Here is a 16,962-nt window from a genome sequence, read left to right on the forward strand (position 1 = left end):
AGAGCATGTTGGTGGCTTTGCGTTATTTCTATTCTTTCTTTTTTTTTAAATTAATTTATTCTTTAATTGAAGTATAGTTGATTTACAGTGTTTCAGGTATACAGCAATGATTCAGTTATACACACATATATATATTCTTTTTCAGATTCTTTTCCATTATAAGTTATTACAAGATATTGAATATAGTTCCTATTTATTTCTGAAAATAATACATTATTCATTGTGTTAAAATAAAACTTGGAAATTACAGAAAGTATAAATGCATGAAAAATATCTATTCTGTAACCAAATGATAGCCACTGTTATGTTAATATACACACAGAAAAAAATACTATGTTTTTATATAACTGGAATATTGCTGTAGATATACCTTTGTATTCAGTTTCAAAAGTTTACTCATGTCTGAAAATTTTAATCTTTAAGTTAATACTATGTTTCACAGGGGCATATAATTTATTTATTAATTCTATTGTACATTCGGGTTGGGTTTTTTTCTATCAGAAGAAATTTCTAGGTAAACATGCTTATCTGTCAATTTCTTCTTTTTTTAATTAATTAATTTTTATTTTTGGCTGCGTTGGTCTTCGTTGCTGTGCACGGGCTTTCTCTAATTCTGGCGAGCGGGGGCTACTCTTCATCACAGTGCGCGGGGCCTCTCATTGCGATGGCTTTTCTTATTGCGGAGCACGGGCTGTAGGTGCGCAGGCTTCATTAGTTGTGGCTCGTGGGCTCTAGAGAGCAGGCTCAGTAGTTGTGGTGCACGGGCTTAGTTGCTCCGCGGCATGTGGGATCTTCCCAGATCAGGGATCAAACCATGTCCCCTGCATTAGCAGGCGGTTTCTTAACCACTACGCCACCAGGGAAGTCCCTATCTGTCAATTTCTCATTGATTTCTTTAGAGCTGGATCTAGGGTGTGAGCTTTTAAGGCTTTAATGTCTTGCCAAATTTATTTCCCAAAAGGCTTGATCAGTTCCATATTGCTGGTGACAGTGCAAATTGTCCTTTTGTCCTGTTACTACCTTTCAGAATTCAACGCTGTTTTTGAGGCACAGATGGGACAGTCAGCTCCTGAAAACACACTAAGATCCAAGCATAAAACCATCTGTAGGGTCTCAAGCCTTTCAGCTATTCTTCTTGACTTATCAGCTGAACATTTCTCTTCAAGGGTCAGTTAGTATTACCTTTGCACCTGAGATCCTATAGAATGTTTCACATGGCTCTTCAACTTATTTTACTTGGCTCCATAGTAGAACATAGTCATTTCAATGATTCCTTTGGTCTTTTTTGCAAGCAGTTCAGACCCTGACTCTGTTATTTGTTTTTGTTTTTGTTTTTGTTTTTCTGGCTGCGTCGGGTCTTCATTGCAGCTTGCGGGATCTTCGTTGTGGCTTGCAGGCTCTTCGTTGCAGTGCTTAGCCTTCTCTGTAGTTGTGGCTTGCAGGTTTTCTCTCTCTAGTTATGGCGTGCAGGCTCCAGAGTGTGTGGGCTCTGTATTTTGTGGCACACGGGCTCAGTAGTTGTGGTGCACAAGCTTAGTTGCCCTGCGGCATGTGGGATCTTAGTTCCCTGACCAGGGATCGAACCCATGTCTCCTGCACTGGAAGGTGGATTCTTTACCACTGGACCACCAGAGAAGTCCCTGTACTGGTATTCTTGAACCCTAAGCTATGAGCATACTTGTAGTTTAAACAATTCTGTACTTTGTTGAAAATGAGTATCATAAATTCTGAATCTCTAAAGTATGCTGAGCATGCTTAAGACTTCAAACACCCCAAACTGGAGGGCGAAAAATGAGATTTTTATTTTAGATCTTTAATTCGAAGAACAGTTTCATGGAAATCATGCCCTAGAATGGACTACCCCAGAGCCTTGGCTACTGTACATTAATTGGCTTGGTTGTAGAGTATGCTTTCTCTGTTTGACTCAGCCATAGGTGGTTTTGAGTGTGGGTGAACTTTCGCTTTCCAGCCTCCCATCTCTAATAATTTATTTCATAAGTGTTGAAGTTTGCACTGTCTTCTTTTCATTAATAATAATCACTTCATTCAATAACTTTTTACGGATCTCCTCTTTGGCAGGCACTGTAGGTGCTAGACCATTTCCTGTCCCAAGTTTGCTTATAACATTTATTTTCTATTCGTGTTCTCCCCGCTAATGTTTGTGCTGTGTCCGAATCGTTCGTATAGTTTCTTAAAGTCTTGCTTTCTCTTTGGCTGTGTTGTGTTTACTCTTTGATTGTTGTCACCTCTTATTCAGATAGCAACTGGACAGGGTGTGAGTGAGGAAATTAGGGCAATTTGGGGGGAGTTCATTGATTGTCTTATATTTTTAGTTATGAGCTGTTAAAGGCTGCAGTGGTGAATGGTTCAGAAATCCTGGGGATTCCACACACGGCATTTGCACAAGGACCTCCTCATATTATCAACTAGTAGGCATATTCTAAACTAAGACAAAAGTAGACAACAGCCTTGTAACATGAGTTTTGCCTGGGAGCAATTCTTTCTCCCAAATGTACCTGACCTGGCATCCATTCTCAAGATAGCAGGATTCCATGAATTTAAAAGGTAGTCAAGGGACTTCCCCGGCTGTCCAGTGGTTAAGCCTCCACCTTCCAATGCAGGGAGGCACGGGTTGGGGAATTAAGATCCCACATGCTGTGCAGTGTGGCCAAAAATTAAAAAAAAAAAAAAAAAGAAAAAAAAAATATATATGTGTAGTCAAGATCCCGTTTTGCCACTGTCTCAAATTCACATGATTATTTTTATTTTCACTAATTGATTTTTGTCAGGTTTACATTACCCAGACATTCTGCATTCTGCTTTATACATTATTATAAATGTGACATATTTTAATATAATACAGTCACTGTTTGACCGTGGTTCCTTTGCTGGGTCATTTTCTTTCTATTTCTTGGGTTTGGAGGTGGAATGTGAAGACAGTATTGAGAGAAACACTAGTGAAATGAAATCTAATAGGTTGTACATAAGTCCACATTTTAACAATATGTCCCGATTCTTATAAAAGCAACAGATTGTCTCAAGGCAGATAGTGAGACATTTGTCCAGGTGGGTAAGTCCTTAATCTAAGTGCACTGTGTTGTGTGTGGTGTATACCTCAGCAGGCGTCTCACAAAAGTTGGTATCATGCTTTCCCAGCTGAAAAGCATGAACAACTTTCTCCATGAGTGCTTCTCAAACTTTAACATGCTTGTGGATCACCTGGGGATCTTGTTAAACTGCAGATTCATATAGACTAGGTCAGGGTGGAGCTGAGGTATGCATTTCTAGCAGTTCTCCAGGGATGCCAGCACTGGTCTGCAGACAACATTGGAGTAGCAGGGCTCTAAACCACTTCTATTTTGCTTTGAGTACAGGTGCTGAATCGATTTTCCTCGGCCCCTCTCATTCCACTTCCAACCCCTCCCATTATTCCAGTACTACCTCAGCAATTTGTGCCCCCTACAAATATTAGAGACTGTATACGCCTTCGAGGTCTTCCCTATGCAGCCACAATTGAGGATATCCTGGACTTTCTGGGGGAATTTTCCACCGATATTCGGACTCATGGGGTCCACATGGTATTGAATCACCAGGTAAGAAAGTCACTTACTGGAAAACTGATTTGCTTATTCTTATTAAATACACCCTTCCAATAAAAAGGTAACAAATGTTCATCAGTTGTATAGTAAGTCTTAAAGGAAAGATTTAACTATAAATGCAAGGGGTCTTTAAGATGAACTCCGGAAAGAATGCTATCATTGGTATGGTAATTCAAATTCAGCTCTGATTCCATCATCACATATATCCATCAAATTATCAATAGCATCGGGTAGGAGACAAATACATTACCAGTCTAATACAACATTTTACTGTTGCAGTTACTGAAGTCTGCAGCTCTGCTGCTGTAGTGTGAAAGCAATCATAGACAATATATAAACCAATGAGCATGTCTGTGCTCCCAAGTATTTTGTATCCATAGACTGTTTAGAAATGACTTATTTTATTTCACATACATATAGTAGATATCAAATTACATTCAGTAGAGTACAAACTCCAAAATAACTTGTATCTATACCACCTAGAACACTATGTGATCTTAAAAGGTGCTCAGATGTGTTAGTGAATTAATTGTTGAGAATCCTCTATCAAAATCTAATCAGCTTATTATAGTATGCAATATATATTCTAAGCATATTAAAAGTAATTCCTGGCTTGGTATCTCTCACTTTTTAAATAAAATTAATTATATTAGTTGCTGGGCAATTTGTCAGTATTTTGTGCCATCATAAGCAGGACAGAACTTTAGAAATCCATAAAGCACGTAGTTCTGATTAAAATTTTCGAACTCTTTATTTAAAGCGAAGTTGTATCCATTTTTGAAAATAAGATGTTTTCCGTGCATCGTAGTCTGAATATAGGTTTGTATTTAAAAACACCAGTTTTTTCTAAACTGCACTTTCTCTTTTCATGTGATGATTTGGTCACATTCATAACCGTAATCCTGTCTCACTGGGAAGTGCATGCCACTGGGTACAAGGAATCAGAAAACACTGAGCCTCTGTTTGGTGTTCCACACCAGCACATGCTCATTCTAACTCTCAGGTCAATATGAAGCTATGCAGCATTTTATCTGATTAGGAGTCCTCTCGGCATGCTTCACTGATGGGATTCGTTTTGAATAAAATTCCCAAAGTTCCGCATCACCGGGGGATTGTTCGGGTTCTCTCTGAGTCACCACTTCTAATAACCTAGGGGCTATTATTACTCTATGATTAACAACAGTAGACAGATTTGCCTCTCATTGACCCTGTGACCTATTTGACTACACTTGGGAGAAATGCTTCTTTGATGATGGACAAGCTCTTAGCTGCCTCGAAGATGTTAGTTTTCCATCTTGGACTGGGTTTCCCTGGTGTCCTTAACTTCCCTGGTATGGTAACTCTTATGGTAACTTGCATGGTAATAATTTGCAATAACTAGTCCCTTAGAGACTTTAAAGAAATCCATAAAATAAAAAAGGAGTCTTATAAGCTGGTTGTGCCTTTTTTCTCTCCCATAAAATGTCTATGCTAAATAAAACTCAGGCATTCTGGTTCTGTGGAGCAGAAATCTACCAGCTTTGTTTTAAATAGGATTTTTAGCAAGCTGTTAGTAACAGAGGAACTGTCTATAAACATCTGTCGGCCAAGGTTTAAAACAGATGCAAGGGAAGAGGTGAGAGAAGGGCTCCCAAGCAAAGCTGATGATAACAGCTCTCACCACCCTTCACTGTGCTTTGCAACTCCCAGTTCCTCTCTTCCTTGCCTGTCCACAAGCCACATCCCAATCTAGGCTTCAGGGAGAAGGGGAAGGGATGTTGCAGGTCAGTGAGAGACAGACTTGAAAGACAAAAGAGAGCACTGGTTTGTTCAGTTTCGTGTAGGAGGACGCATAAAGCTCTAATACTGGTTCTGTTACTAGCTTTTCTCAATTGAGTAAGATTTAATCAGATTTTTCAGAAAGGAAAAACCCAGTATACAAGCCTCTGCTTTGAAACTGCAGTCACAAGGAGACGTTTTCAAAAGTCCATAAATCTAATTCTAATTGATAAAAATCAGAAAGGATCACATTCAGCTATGAGCTCTCAAAACTATTTTTTCACAGTTTTGTGGGCAATTCTGTTGATTAGGTGATGAAACATAAGTCTGATTTCAGTAGATCTTACTGTCACCCAGATGTTATGGCTAAAATGTCTGTACTATGGGTGATTGTCACTGTGCATGTTTTGTAAGCAACCACTTCCTTGTTGAAGGAGACAGTCTCCTTTTGTTTTTATTCTTCCCCTACATGCTCAGGGACGCCCATCAGGAGATGCCTTTATCCAGATGAAGTCTGCGGACAGAGCATTTATGGCTGCACAGAAGTGTCATAAAAAAACCATGAAGGACAGATATGTTGAAGTCTTTCAGTGTTCAGCTGAGGAGATGAACTTTGTGTTAATGGGGGGCACTTTAAATCGAAATGGCTTATCCCCACCGCCATGTAAGTTACCATGTAAGTTTTTCTTGGGTCTTGGCGCTATTCTACGCTATATGCTGGTAGGTGCTTAAGCTGCTTTCATAACTTTCTGTGCCCCTGGTTCTTTCTAAGGCAGGTGAGGTGGTTACATAAGGCTTTCCCATCTGAAATCGGTAGTATCTGGTAATCATTTAAGACCTTGGTTGTGGACACCCATAATTAGAGATTCTACAAATACCTCCTTTCAAATTATATTCTTGCTTTTCCAGTGATAAGCACTTGATTTCTGAAGCTTAGTGTGCTCAAGATAAGCACTGACTCTGGGAGACAACCTGGCTATGCAGATATTTTAATACGTAATAAATATTACATATTAAATACATAACATTTAAAGGTAAAATAAGTATGGGCAGATCCTTTTTTTTCCCTGCAACACATTAAGCTTTTTTGTTTTGTGATTTTTAAAGAAGGGTGAGTTGGTGCCCATTTTGCATTTTTAATTTTTTGAGCAGTAAGTATTTTAGGGAAGAGCATCCCTCTTGCTCTCCAGGATATCTGGAATGAGCTAGTTAGTAAAAAAGAAAAAAAGATACAAATGCGTAAATAAATTAGCCAAAGTTACCATTGGATCTCAGGATCAGTGCTTAATATCAAGCCATGCTGTTGCTCATTGGCACCTGGGTGCACGCCATCTGGAATCCTGTTTGAGAGGAATGAGCGCTTTAGTCGGAAGACCAAGTTCTGGTTTGTGACTAAGGAACATTTGGGGATCTGATGTTTAAAACTTGAGTTTTCTGACCAAGTTTTCACTTTTGAGTAAGACATACCTTGTTAGGAAGCATGCTGGGTATGTTTAAAGAAAGTAGCACTTGGAATACAGTCCAAAGATAATTGAGAAAGTAAACTGGATTATGTGCTTGATTCCAGTAAAGTGGGGAGTGTTAAGACATCACTTTCTAGTAAAGAGGGATCTATACCAATAAACCTATTTGATAAAGTATTATTCATAGGACATTCAGTAGGGCTTAATCCTTTATTTCCCTTGGAATTCCTAACTGCTAATATTCCATTTATCTGCTGCTTGCTATTGGTGGATATCTAAGAGTTGATCGTTAATGAGTATCAAGTTTTAAAAATTCATGATTTGGCTTAAGTGGATATCTTAATGTAATCTTAGTTGTAGTTTTCCTGTCCATAAACCACTGATAATATCAGTAACTTTTACAATTTCCTGTACTGATAATCTGATAAGGGAATTTCTTCATCATGTATAACCCAAATTCTTTTGCTGTGATATCCTTTTACTCCTCTCTTCCTGTTGGAAAAGTCGTCATCATAGACTTTGTAAGATTTTTACTTCTTCCCTTTTCCCCCTCACAAGCCCTAAAATAATAATAATTTCCCTGGTGGTCCAGTGGTTAAGACTCTGCACTTCCACTGCAGGGGGCACGGTTTCAGTCCCTCGTTGGGGAAGTAAGATCCCGCATGCTGTGCAATGTGTGGCCAAAAAAAATGTTTTTTTTTTAAAATCTAAATACATTTTTACATAAAATATATTTCCATATCTTTTAATACTTTCTAAAAATTTTATTTAAAATTTGGCCATTTGTCAATTTAGTGGAAGAGTTCACTCATTAAAAAATCAAAATTCTAATTTCTGCATGCTAATATGCTTGTTTCTACTGGACTTTTTTCTTCCTGCCAACTCGCTTTAGGTGACAATCTCTTTATGACTTAGGTGCCTCGGTTTGTTCTGTTTGTCCTTTTTGTGGACTCTTTTTAAGCCAGGGATCATAATTTTAAAATTATCTACATTAGGTATCTACCATGTAGCAATTTTTGATGGGTATGAAGGAGGTACCCAAAAATTGAATATGAAATCAATATGTTGGTCTTGGGTTTTTTTGTTTGTTTGTCTGTTTTTGGTTTTTCTTTGGCCGTGCCGCACAGCTTTCAGGACCTCAGTTCCCTGACAGGCGTTGAACCTGGCCCATAGCAGTGAAAGCCCTGGAATCCTAACCACCAGGCCACCAGGAAATTCCCAGGTCTTGGGTTTATGTACCCATATTCTGCTGACTCACTCATCTCCATAGACATACAGAAGCTCATAAGAAGAGCAAAAGACAGTAGCGATTTTCTGTGAAAATTATCCAGTGGGCTTCAGCTATTTGCAACATATATTAGGTGGTTCTAGGTTTGAAAATTAAAGTCAGGAATTCCAAATTCAGGCAACCTCTCAGGTATCTCTTCTGTTGGGTGCAGATGGCTTGGAGAGTTGTGTTCATCCTACACATTAAAGCTAGTGACCAGCAAGTGGTCTGACTTAAGTGAGTTACTGGGCCTTGAAGATGTTGCATAACCAGAAGACAAAGGAATTCCATCCTTTCTACTTTCTATTTAATCTGAATCAGCTGACTCTCGGGAAGACTTGCACATATATTTCTTCAGGGTTAGCTCCCAGATTGGATTTTTTTATTTTTTTAGACTGGTCTGAAGATGTAGATTAGCATCAAAAACCCATCTTCCGGGTTGCCTTGAAGTGTACATGATCCAGAGTTAATCTACTCCTTTTAGGTCAGTTGACTCTGGCACAGTCTGTGCTTTGGCATACATAATACATGGTCCTGGTGGATAGTGTTTTATTATAACTGTCTTCATGTTGTCCTATAGAGTAGATAACAATATGAACTAGCAGCCCAGTGCTCAAAGGGGAAAAAAACCCAGCTTTTGGTTTGAAGTTACACTAAATGTCAGTCTGTCCCATGTTTCTTTCCTCAAAGAGTTAGTTTGTGGTAACTGGCATTTAGGAGTGGGGGGAAAAAATCACGTGTCATGAAATGGTTGCGAAGACTTGAAAGTCCACTTGATACTGGTTTTTTCAAATTTCAGACTAAGAACCATTCTTCAGGTTGATGGAGCGTGTGAGATTTGAGATTGCTTCTAGGTGTTATTATCTGTATAACCAAAAGGAAGATGCTTGGGATGGTATACAGAACTGGTCTCTTTCTTTCGAATGTATATATGGAACAGCGACCTTGTAGCTTTAGTGCTAGCATGTGTGTCAACTACTACAAATATATCTCAAGGTCTCTCTCTTTGCTTATCTAGGCCTGTCTCCTCCCTCCTACACATTTCCAGCTCCTGCAGCAGTTATTCCTCCTGAAGCTGCCATTTATCAGCCCTCTGTGCTCTTGAATCCACGAGCACTGCAGCCCTCCACAGCATACTACCCAGCAGGCACCCAGCTCTTCATGAACTACACAGCGTACTATCCCAGGTAAGGCTCCGATGGAAGTGGAAATGAGGGACAGAAACAAAGGACTCCTTTAATAGCCTCTGCCTGAGTTCACAAAAGAATGTTGTCTGCCACGTTGAAGGTTAGCATGACCGGCAACAGTTTCTGGTCATATCTCTGACCAAGAAGGTTGTTTCAAGACAAACCAAAATGTTTATTTTTTAACCATCTATTGACAGCATGATATTTTAGGTTACATGTGTATACAGCTTTCCATTTTTCCTTCTATTTTAGGGTTGTTAGTAAGTAGCACAGTAATCATTCTAATAGGGTGGCAGTATCATGTGAATGAATTATAAAACGGGAAAATCCATGATGAGGACAATTATATTTTTAAGTACCATGAATTCATGTCAACCCAAAATAAATAAAAACTGTTGTTTTAAATTTTATTTGTTTTAAATTTTATAGGGCTTGCATTCTTTCCTCTTTAAATCTTTACTAACAAGTCCAGAATGAGATTATTCAGTACTTTATTAGAATCAACATATTTTAAATGTGATTATTTTTAGTTGTCCTCAATTTCTTGGAAGCAACAGGATATAATGGAGAGAAATTTGTCAGTCTGGAAATTGGGAGACCCGAGTTTTGGTCTCATCTGTTCTTCTACCTGAGGCAATTCACTTGACCTTTCTGGTTGTTACAAAATGATGATGAGTTCAGCCAAGCTTTTGGAGTCCCTCCCAGGTCTGATTGCCTGTGATTCTAACTTGGATATATAATAACCTCTCGTTCTCAATTTTCTTTTCAAAAAAAAAAAATTATTTTTAAAGTCTTCGTTTGGACTTCCCTGGCGGTCCATTGGTTAGGACTCCGCACCTCCACTGGAGCGGGCCCAGGTTTGATCCCTGGTTGGGGAAGATCCCACATAACGCAAAGCCAAAAAAAAAAAAAAAAAAAAATCTTTGTTTAAAAAAGAAAAGCAAAAAAAAAAAAAAAAAAAAAGTCTTTGTTTAGCTACTAACCAGTTCACTTTATTAAAATAAAATTTTACTTTGGCACAAGCAATATTGTTCAAAAACTTTTTAAAGTATACCAGGCCTTGTTTTTTCCTTCTCAACCTATTCTAAAAACATGTTTTGAGTACATCCACCAATGTGTATGTGAGGTTTTTGATAAGTGGCCTGGAACTTACCTATCTGATCTCTGTGTGGTTTTTTGTTTGTTTTTTTGGCCTTGCTACGTGACTTGCAGGATCTTACTTCCCCGACCAGGGACCAGGGATCGAACCCAGGCTCCCTGCAGTGGAGGTGCGGGGTCCTAACCACTGGACCGCCAGGGGATTCCCTGTCACACTGTATTTTTTATTCCCTCTCCATCTGCAGTTTCCCAATAGGGAGCAAGAACTTTAGAATCTTGGTAGCAGTGAAGCTGGTAGCCACTATTAATTAAATTTGTTTAAATTTTTTAGAAATTTTAAAAACATTCATTAATGCTATTGAAAATGTTCTTTTTGTTTGTTTTGTTTTGTTTTTTGAAAATTTTTATTCTCCTGGGGAAGAAGCATAGGGAGAAAGCCATGATAATCATCAGCTGGCCATCTTTTGAAAGCTTGAAAAAGGGCTCAGAAGCATGAGTAATTGTTCATGGTTGAGTACTATGTCAGGCACCCAGCCCAATCCCAATCTGTCACCTTCTCTAGACCCTGTGACAGTCACTTGCTGGTAGTGGCTCTGGTTATAAGAAAGATCTCTGTCTTCCTGTCTTACACCATCAGAATGTCAGGAGTGGAATGCTTTGTGCCACTGGATGCCTGGTGCAATTTCTTGTGCCTATAATACACTTGCAAAGTATCCAGTTCCACCATTGCCTTGCTATCTGGACACTGTTAAAAGAAGGAATCTCTTAGAAATAGTTTTCCATCATAGTGAGATGGGAACTTGAGTCTTGAATTGAAGCCCCAAAGGCAAGCGGAACTGACATTTATGGCTTAATAGCTCCTGTAATTTTGGGCCCCTGCTTATATGTTAATTTTCTTCTACTAGTAGTTTTAAAGTTTGTAATGTCCTCATTATTAAGTCTAAAAGGATAGAAGTAGTGAGTAAAAGTAGACTCCCATTTTACACAACACCAAGTCCAAAAGTAACCACTACTATCAGTTTGATAACATACACGTATCTGTGTGCTTGTAAATAATGTGGCGTACTAACGTACTGCCCACTGTTTTGTTTTGTCTGTTTTTTGTTTTAACTTGCCAGTATGTCATTGACTTCTTCCCTAAGGAATATCTGTATATTTACCTCACTCTTGTAACTTCCATATGATATCCCAAGAATGAAAATATATCATAATTTAACAATTCTTTTATTTTTATAGACATTTAATTTTATTTTTCTGTTAAACAATACTCGTATTGATCTTTAAATACTTCTATTTCTGTAGAACAGTTTCACAGGAGTGGGATTTTTAAATCAAAAGTCATGTGTGTTATATTTAAATTAATATTTCCAAATAACTCCTAGTATGGTTCACTCTTAATTTACATTTCCCTAATTCTAGTGAAATTACTGACACAAACAAAGTGTTCAAACATGGGGATGTGCTGTTAACCATACTTAAAATCTATAGTAATTTAAAAAGCAAATTCCAAGAACGATAAAATATTTTACAGTTTTGGGAGAAAGCCATTAATTTCTAACGTCACATGACTGTAAGGCATTTGAGGCTCTGTAATGTAAATGTTTAAGTATATTTTGGCCTATTTGATACGTAGGAAAGTGTGAGATAGCATAATTTAGGCTAAAACAAGATATTAAATCAGAAGCTCTGGAGTTTGTCTTTTTTTAACTTAAAAAAAATTAAATTCCCTCCATTTTTTAAAATATTTCATTGAAGTGTATTGATTTACAGTATTGTGTTAATTTCTGCTGTACAGCAAAGTGATTCAGTTATATATTCTTCTCCATTATGGTTTATTACACAATATTGTCCCTCCACTTTTTTTTTTTAATTTTTAAAAAAATTTTATTGGGCTTCCCTGGTGGCACAGTGGTTGAAAGTCCGCCTGCTGATGCAGGGGACACGGGTTCGTGCCCCGGTCCGGGAAGATCCCGCGTGACGCGGAGCGGCTGGGTCTGTGAGCCGTGGCCGCTGAGCCTGTGCGTCCGGAGCCTGTGCTCCGCAACGGGAGAGGCCACAGCAGTGAGAGGCCAGCGTACCGAAAAAAAAAAAATTATTGGAGTATAGTTAATTTAAAATGTGTTATCCACTTTTTACATGAAATATGTCCGTTTGACTTCAGATTATGCAACATGTTCATTACTTTAAAACATCAATATGCTAACATTTTGCAGACTTTTAAAAGTATGCCCCTCAAAAAAAGTAACTGGTTTTACTGTTTTTAACTTTGAATTTATCTGGGCAAACTATAATTTAGTACCTCTGTGTGAGACATACTGGGAATATTAGAGTTAATAAAATATGGACCCTTTCTGGTGTAGAGTAGCTGACAGAGTTCATCCCTGTGCAAAGTCAGTGGCTTCAAAGGGCTCCTTTAGCTAGCGGGCATTTGTTCTTATTTTATTTCCTCTAACTTGGTATATTTGGAGATAGAACCTATGATGGGTATTTCATCATAAGGATTTGGGTTACTTGAGGAACATTTAAGGAGAAAACAGTGAACCAGTGAATTGCTTTCTTTTTGTTTATTGTTAAATGAGTTTTTAGCAGTCTAAATGTGTGGCTGTAACAACAGCATCTTGAAGCACAAGTGAAATTAAAGCAAGTGGTTCTATTTTCTGATTATGAACACTGGTTTTTCCTTTCACCCCTTGTAAGAAGATTTCGGTTACCCAGTATCCCAGAGCTTAGCCCAGGGTACAAAAGAATTAGAAAGGACTATCTGATCATGCCCACCCTGCTTATTACTCAGAACTCTGTTTTATCACACCTTGTCTCTCCCATTACATAAAGTCCTACCTTTTGTTCTGACCTCTCATTTTTCTTGGAAAAGAATATTCTCTTTTGCATCAAAGCTGTAGCACAGGTAAGAGACACGCTGAGTCTTCAAAGAAATGTCATGTAATTTAAAGAAAGATGGATTAACGTAAATGTCTTTTTTATATCCATTGCCTCACCTTTTGTAGGACGTTATAAATAATAACATATCACCTTGAACCAAAAGAGAGGGCGAGGAATGTTTGACATTTTTAATGAGTGATGCTTTATTTGCATGCCCATGAGAAAGGTTTGGGAGGTGTGGGAGGGGACTTTTATTTTTTCAGATAACCATTACTTGTAAAATCATTCTTTCTACCCAAGCAATGAATACGTATATTTAGTAATATTGAGGCATTCTGCAATGCTTGGTTTGTTGTGTGGTATTCTTGTATTCTATTCTGAAATTCTTTGCACTTGAGCCAAAAAGAATACCAAGCCTCTGAGAGATGCATGCATTTCCTATTTTGAACACTTGGCTTTCTTATTCCAGTTTCCTTTTGTTGTTGAGATAAGTATAGGTTCACAACAAACAGTACAGAGGCATCCCATATACACTTTAACTAGTTTCTCGCAGTGGTAACATTTGACAACCAAATGTAAAGTTAAATTTACTTTCTAATTTACTCATTGAAAGCTTTCTTTTTTTTAAGTATATATTTTATTTATTTATTTTTGGCTGCATCAGGTCTTAGTTGCAGAACGCCGGGTCTTCCTTGATGCATGTGGGATCTTTCGTTGCAGGGCAGGCTCCAAAGCACATGGGCTCTGTAGTTTGTGGCATGCAGCCTCTCTCTTTGAGGCGCGGGAGCTCAGTAGTTGTGGCATGCGGGCTTAGCTGCCCCGCCGCATGTGGGATCTTAGTTCCCTGACCAGGGATCAAACTTGTATCCCCTGCATTGAAAGGCGGATTCTTTACCACTGGACCACCAGGGAAGTCCCAAAAGCTTTCTGATAGGACTAAGAAAAAGAAAGAACTCCTGTTTTAAAAAAATTCTTTTTATAACTTAAACATTTAGTGCCACAAATGCAAACTGGAACTCAGCATGCAGTGAAATTATACTAGAACATTGTAACAATGCAATATTAATGCAATATCGGGCAATGTTGTTATATCGGAGAAGCACCACATAATTTTTGTTGGTGGGAACAACTCTTTTTTTTTTTTTTTTTTTTTTTTTTTTTTGAATTTTTTTTTTTTTTTTTTTTTAGTTTGAATGACATTGCTAAATGATGTAAGCAGGAAATGCTGTGGGCAATTCAGTCTATACTGTCAGTCCCTGAGAATTCAGTGTAGTTTCATGGAATAGTCATTTGTTAGTCTAAAGACCTTATTCATATGATGAACAGTTCAGGGAATTTAAAATATGCTTAAAATTCTTTTCAGCATAGTAGAAAATTATCAAGTGCGTGAACTTCAAGGAAAAAAATTTTCATTACCCAAAACACTTGATTGATTTTAATGTGTAAGGTTTTTTTTCCCTAAGGATTTTTTTTCTTACAAAATGGGGATGGTATTATACATGTTATTTTCACGCATAACTTTAAAAGAATCTATTACAGAAGTTTTCAAACTAACATAATTTGGGAGAATATCTATTACCCAATTTCAACAAAATCAATATTTCCCAATCTTGTATCATCTGTTTCCATGCGTACCCTGCTATATCCTTACCCGCAGAACATTTTAAAGCACAAAAACCTAGAGATCATTTCTTTCACCTGTTGCTATTTATGTGCCCAATATATCTTTAAATTAAGCACCTTATTCTTAAGCATTAATGACTTTAGTTAAAGCAGAACTTAACTAAAACACATGTGCCAATCTTGATAAACCTATTTTGCCTCCATTGCCCTATTTAAGCATTTCCTTGGTATATCTTTAAGACATTACCTTGAAGTAGGCTAAAAGGAAAAATTGACATTCGTCTATGAATTTTTTCTAGTAATACAGAGTAATGACTTTTGATTTTCTTTACTGTGTGTTATGTGGTCTTTTAGGCCACCTTCTTTTTCTTTTTCTTTTGGCTGCTTTGGGTCCTTGTTTCTGCACAGGGGCTACTCTTGTGGTGTGCGGGCTTCTCATTGCAGTGTCTTCTCTTGTGGAGCTTGGGCTCTAGGCTCACGGGCTTCAGTAGTTGTAGCTTGCTGCCTCTAGAGCGTGGGCTCAATAGTTGTGGCTCACAGGCTCTAAAGCGCAGGCTCATTAGTTGTGGCGCATGGGCTTAGTTGCTCCGTGGCATGTGGGATCTTCCCGGACCAGGGCTGGAAGCCGTGCCCCCTGCATTGGCAGGCAGATTCTTAACCACTGTGCCACCAGGGAAGTCCCTAAGCTGCCTTTTTTTAAACCAAAAGCAAAATGGCTTTATTAGCAAACATTTTCCATTTAAGTTTAAAATAATCAAATCATAATAACCACGAAGCTAGAATGGGATTGCTTCTGGAGAGGTTCTGATCTGGAGGGGAGGGGTGTGATAGAGTCATACTGCTGGCTCTGTATTTGTACCTTTCAATGTTGTATGCTATTCCTATTCCAAAACAAGACAAAAGCTCATTTAAAAAACAGAACGCCAAAATAGTTTACAAAATAATAACTTCTATAAATGTGCCTCTCTGGAAATTGTTGTCTTCTGTTACAAATGTCCACAGTTAACATCTAGATTTTTCTTCAAAATATTACTTTTTAAAATGTCACTGTTTTCTAAACATGTAAGAAGATCAGTTGTTATCATTTTATACTTTAAATCAAGCAAAAAGATAACTTATAAAATAATTTCTACTATAGGATTCAGTTGTCAAATTTAAAATGAAGCTTTGTGAGGGCAATTCTTGTTTTGAGTAAGCAGTCTGTAACTTTACTATGTATTTGGAGCATATTATGATAACTGTAGTAGGGGTTTTTTATGTTTGTTTTTGGTAATCTTTGACATAATTAGGGTAAGTTAAGTTTAGTTACCAACTATTTTGACAGTACCTAAATTTGCTTACTATTTCAGTGAAATAGATTCTTAGAAGATTTCTTTATTCCTTCCAAAGTGTTTTTATATTTGTTGGTTACTTAAACTTTCTCCAAGAGGTAGATGCACATGCACAGAGCAGCTTGTACAGCCTTTAGGAAGAGCTAACAGAAATTGAGAATCCAGGTGTGATCATCAGTCCCTCTGCCTCAGTATTAAACTCAAAAAGTATGTTGAAAAGTCATCCTTCTTGAGATTGTTCATTTCAGATGAACAAGTTAGTTCATTAATTTCCTACGTGAAAAGTGACTCCATCTTTTGCACTTGCTAGGATTAAAACATTGTTTCTCCAGTCACTTTCCAAAAATATTGTAACACTAGGGGTGTTAATAACCTTAATACAAAGGCTCGGTGCCGTAATTTTGCCAGAAGTAGAAACCAGATTTCTTTTTGCAAGACTTCTTGGCATGTTTTCTATGTAAACGTGGTTTTTTTTTTTTTTTTTTTTTTTGCGGTTCGGGGGCCTCTCACCGCTGTGGCCTCTCCCATTGCGGAGCACAGGCTCCGGACGCGCAGGCCCAGCGGCCATGGCTCACGGGCGCAGCCGCTCCACGGCATGTGGGATCCTCCCGGACCAGGGCGTAACCCCGCATCCTCTGCATCGGCAGGCGGACTCTCAACTACTGCGCCACCAGGGAAGCCCTGTAATGTGTTTTTATGTGTTTCAATTTTCTATGTGTTTTTTAATTAATGTGTTTTAATTTTCTATGTTAATGT

General features: G+C 38.0%; 1 protein-coding gene across 3 annotated transcripts in view; it reads left to right on the top strand.

The window, feature by feature from the left end:
• The window catches only part of ESRP1 (epithelial splicing regulatory protein 1), a 57,356-nt gene that overhangs the window by 22,876 nt on the left and 17,518 nt on the right, over window positions 1–16,962 (top strand). For 2 of the 3 annotated variants that reach the window (XM_007453247.1, XM_007453246.1), the window contains exons 10-13: window positions 1–7; window positions 3,370–3,593; window positions 5,835–6,021; window positions 9,106–9,274. The exon at window positions 1–7 is cut by the window's left edge and continues 311 nt beyond it. In XM_007453247.1, coding sequence (XP_007453309.1) covers window positions 1–7; window positions 3,370–3,593; window positions 5,835–6,021; window positions 9,106–9,274 — 587 coding nt within the window. Of the gene's footprint in view, window positions 8–3,369; window positions 3,594–5,834; window positions 6,034–9,105; window positions 9,275–16,962 lie in introns of all 3 variants that reach the window. The other variant, XM_007453248.1, reaches the window with a different exon arrangement.

This window comes from Lipotes vexillifer, unplaced genomic scaffold (assembly GCF_000442215.2).
Source record: "Lipotes vexillifer unplaced genomic scaffold, Lipotes_vexillifer_v1.1 scaffold1038, whole genome shotgun sequence".
NCBI lineage: Eukaryota > Metazoa > Chordata > Mammalia > Artiodactyla > Lipotidae > Lipotes > Lipotes vexillifer.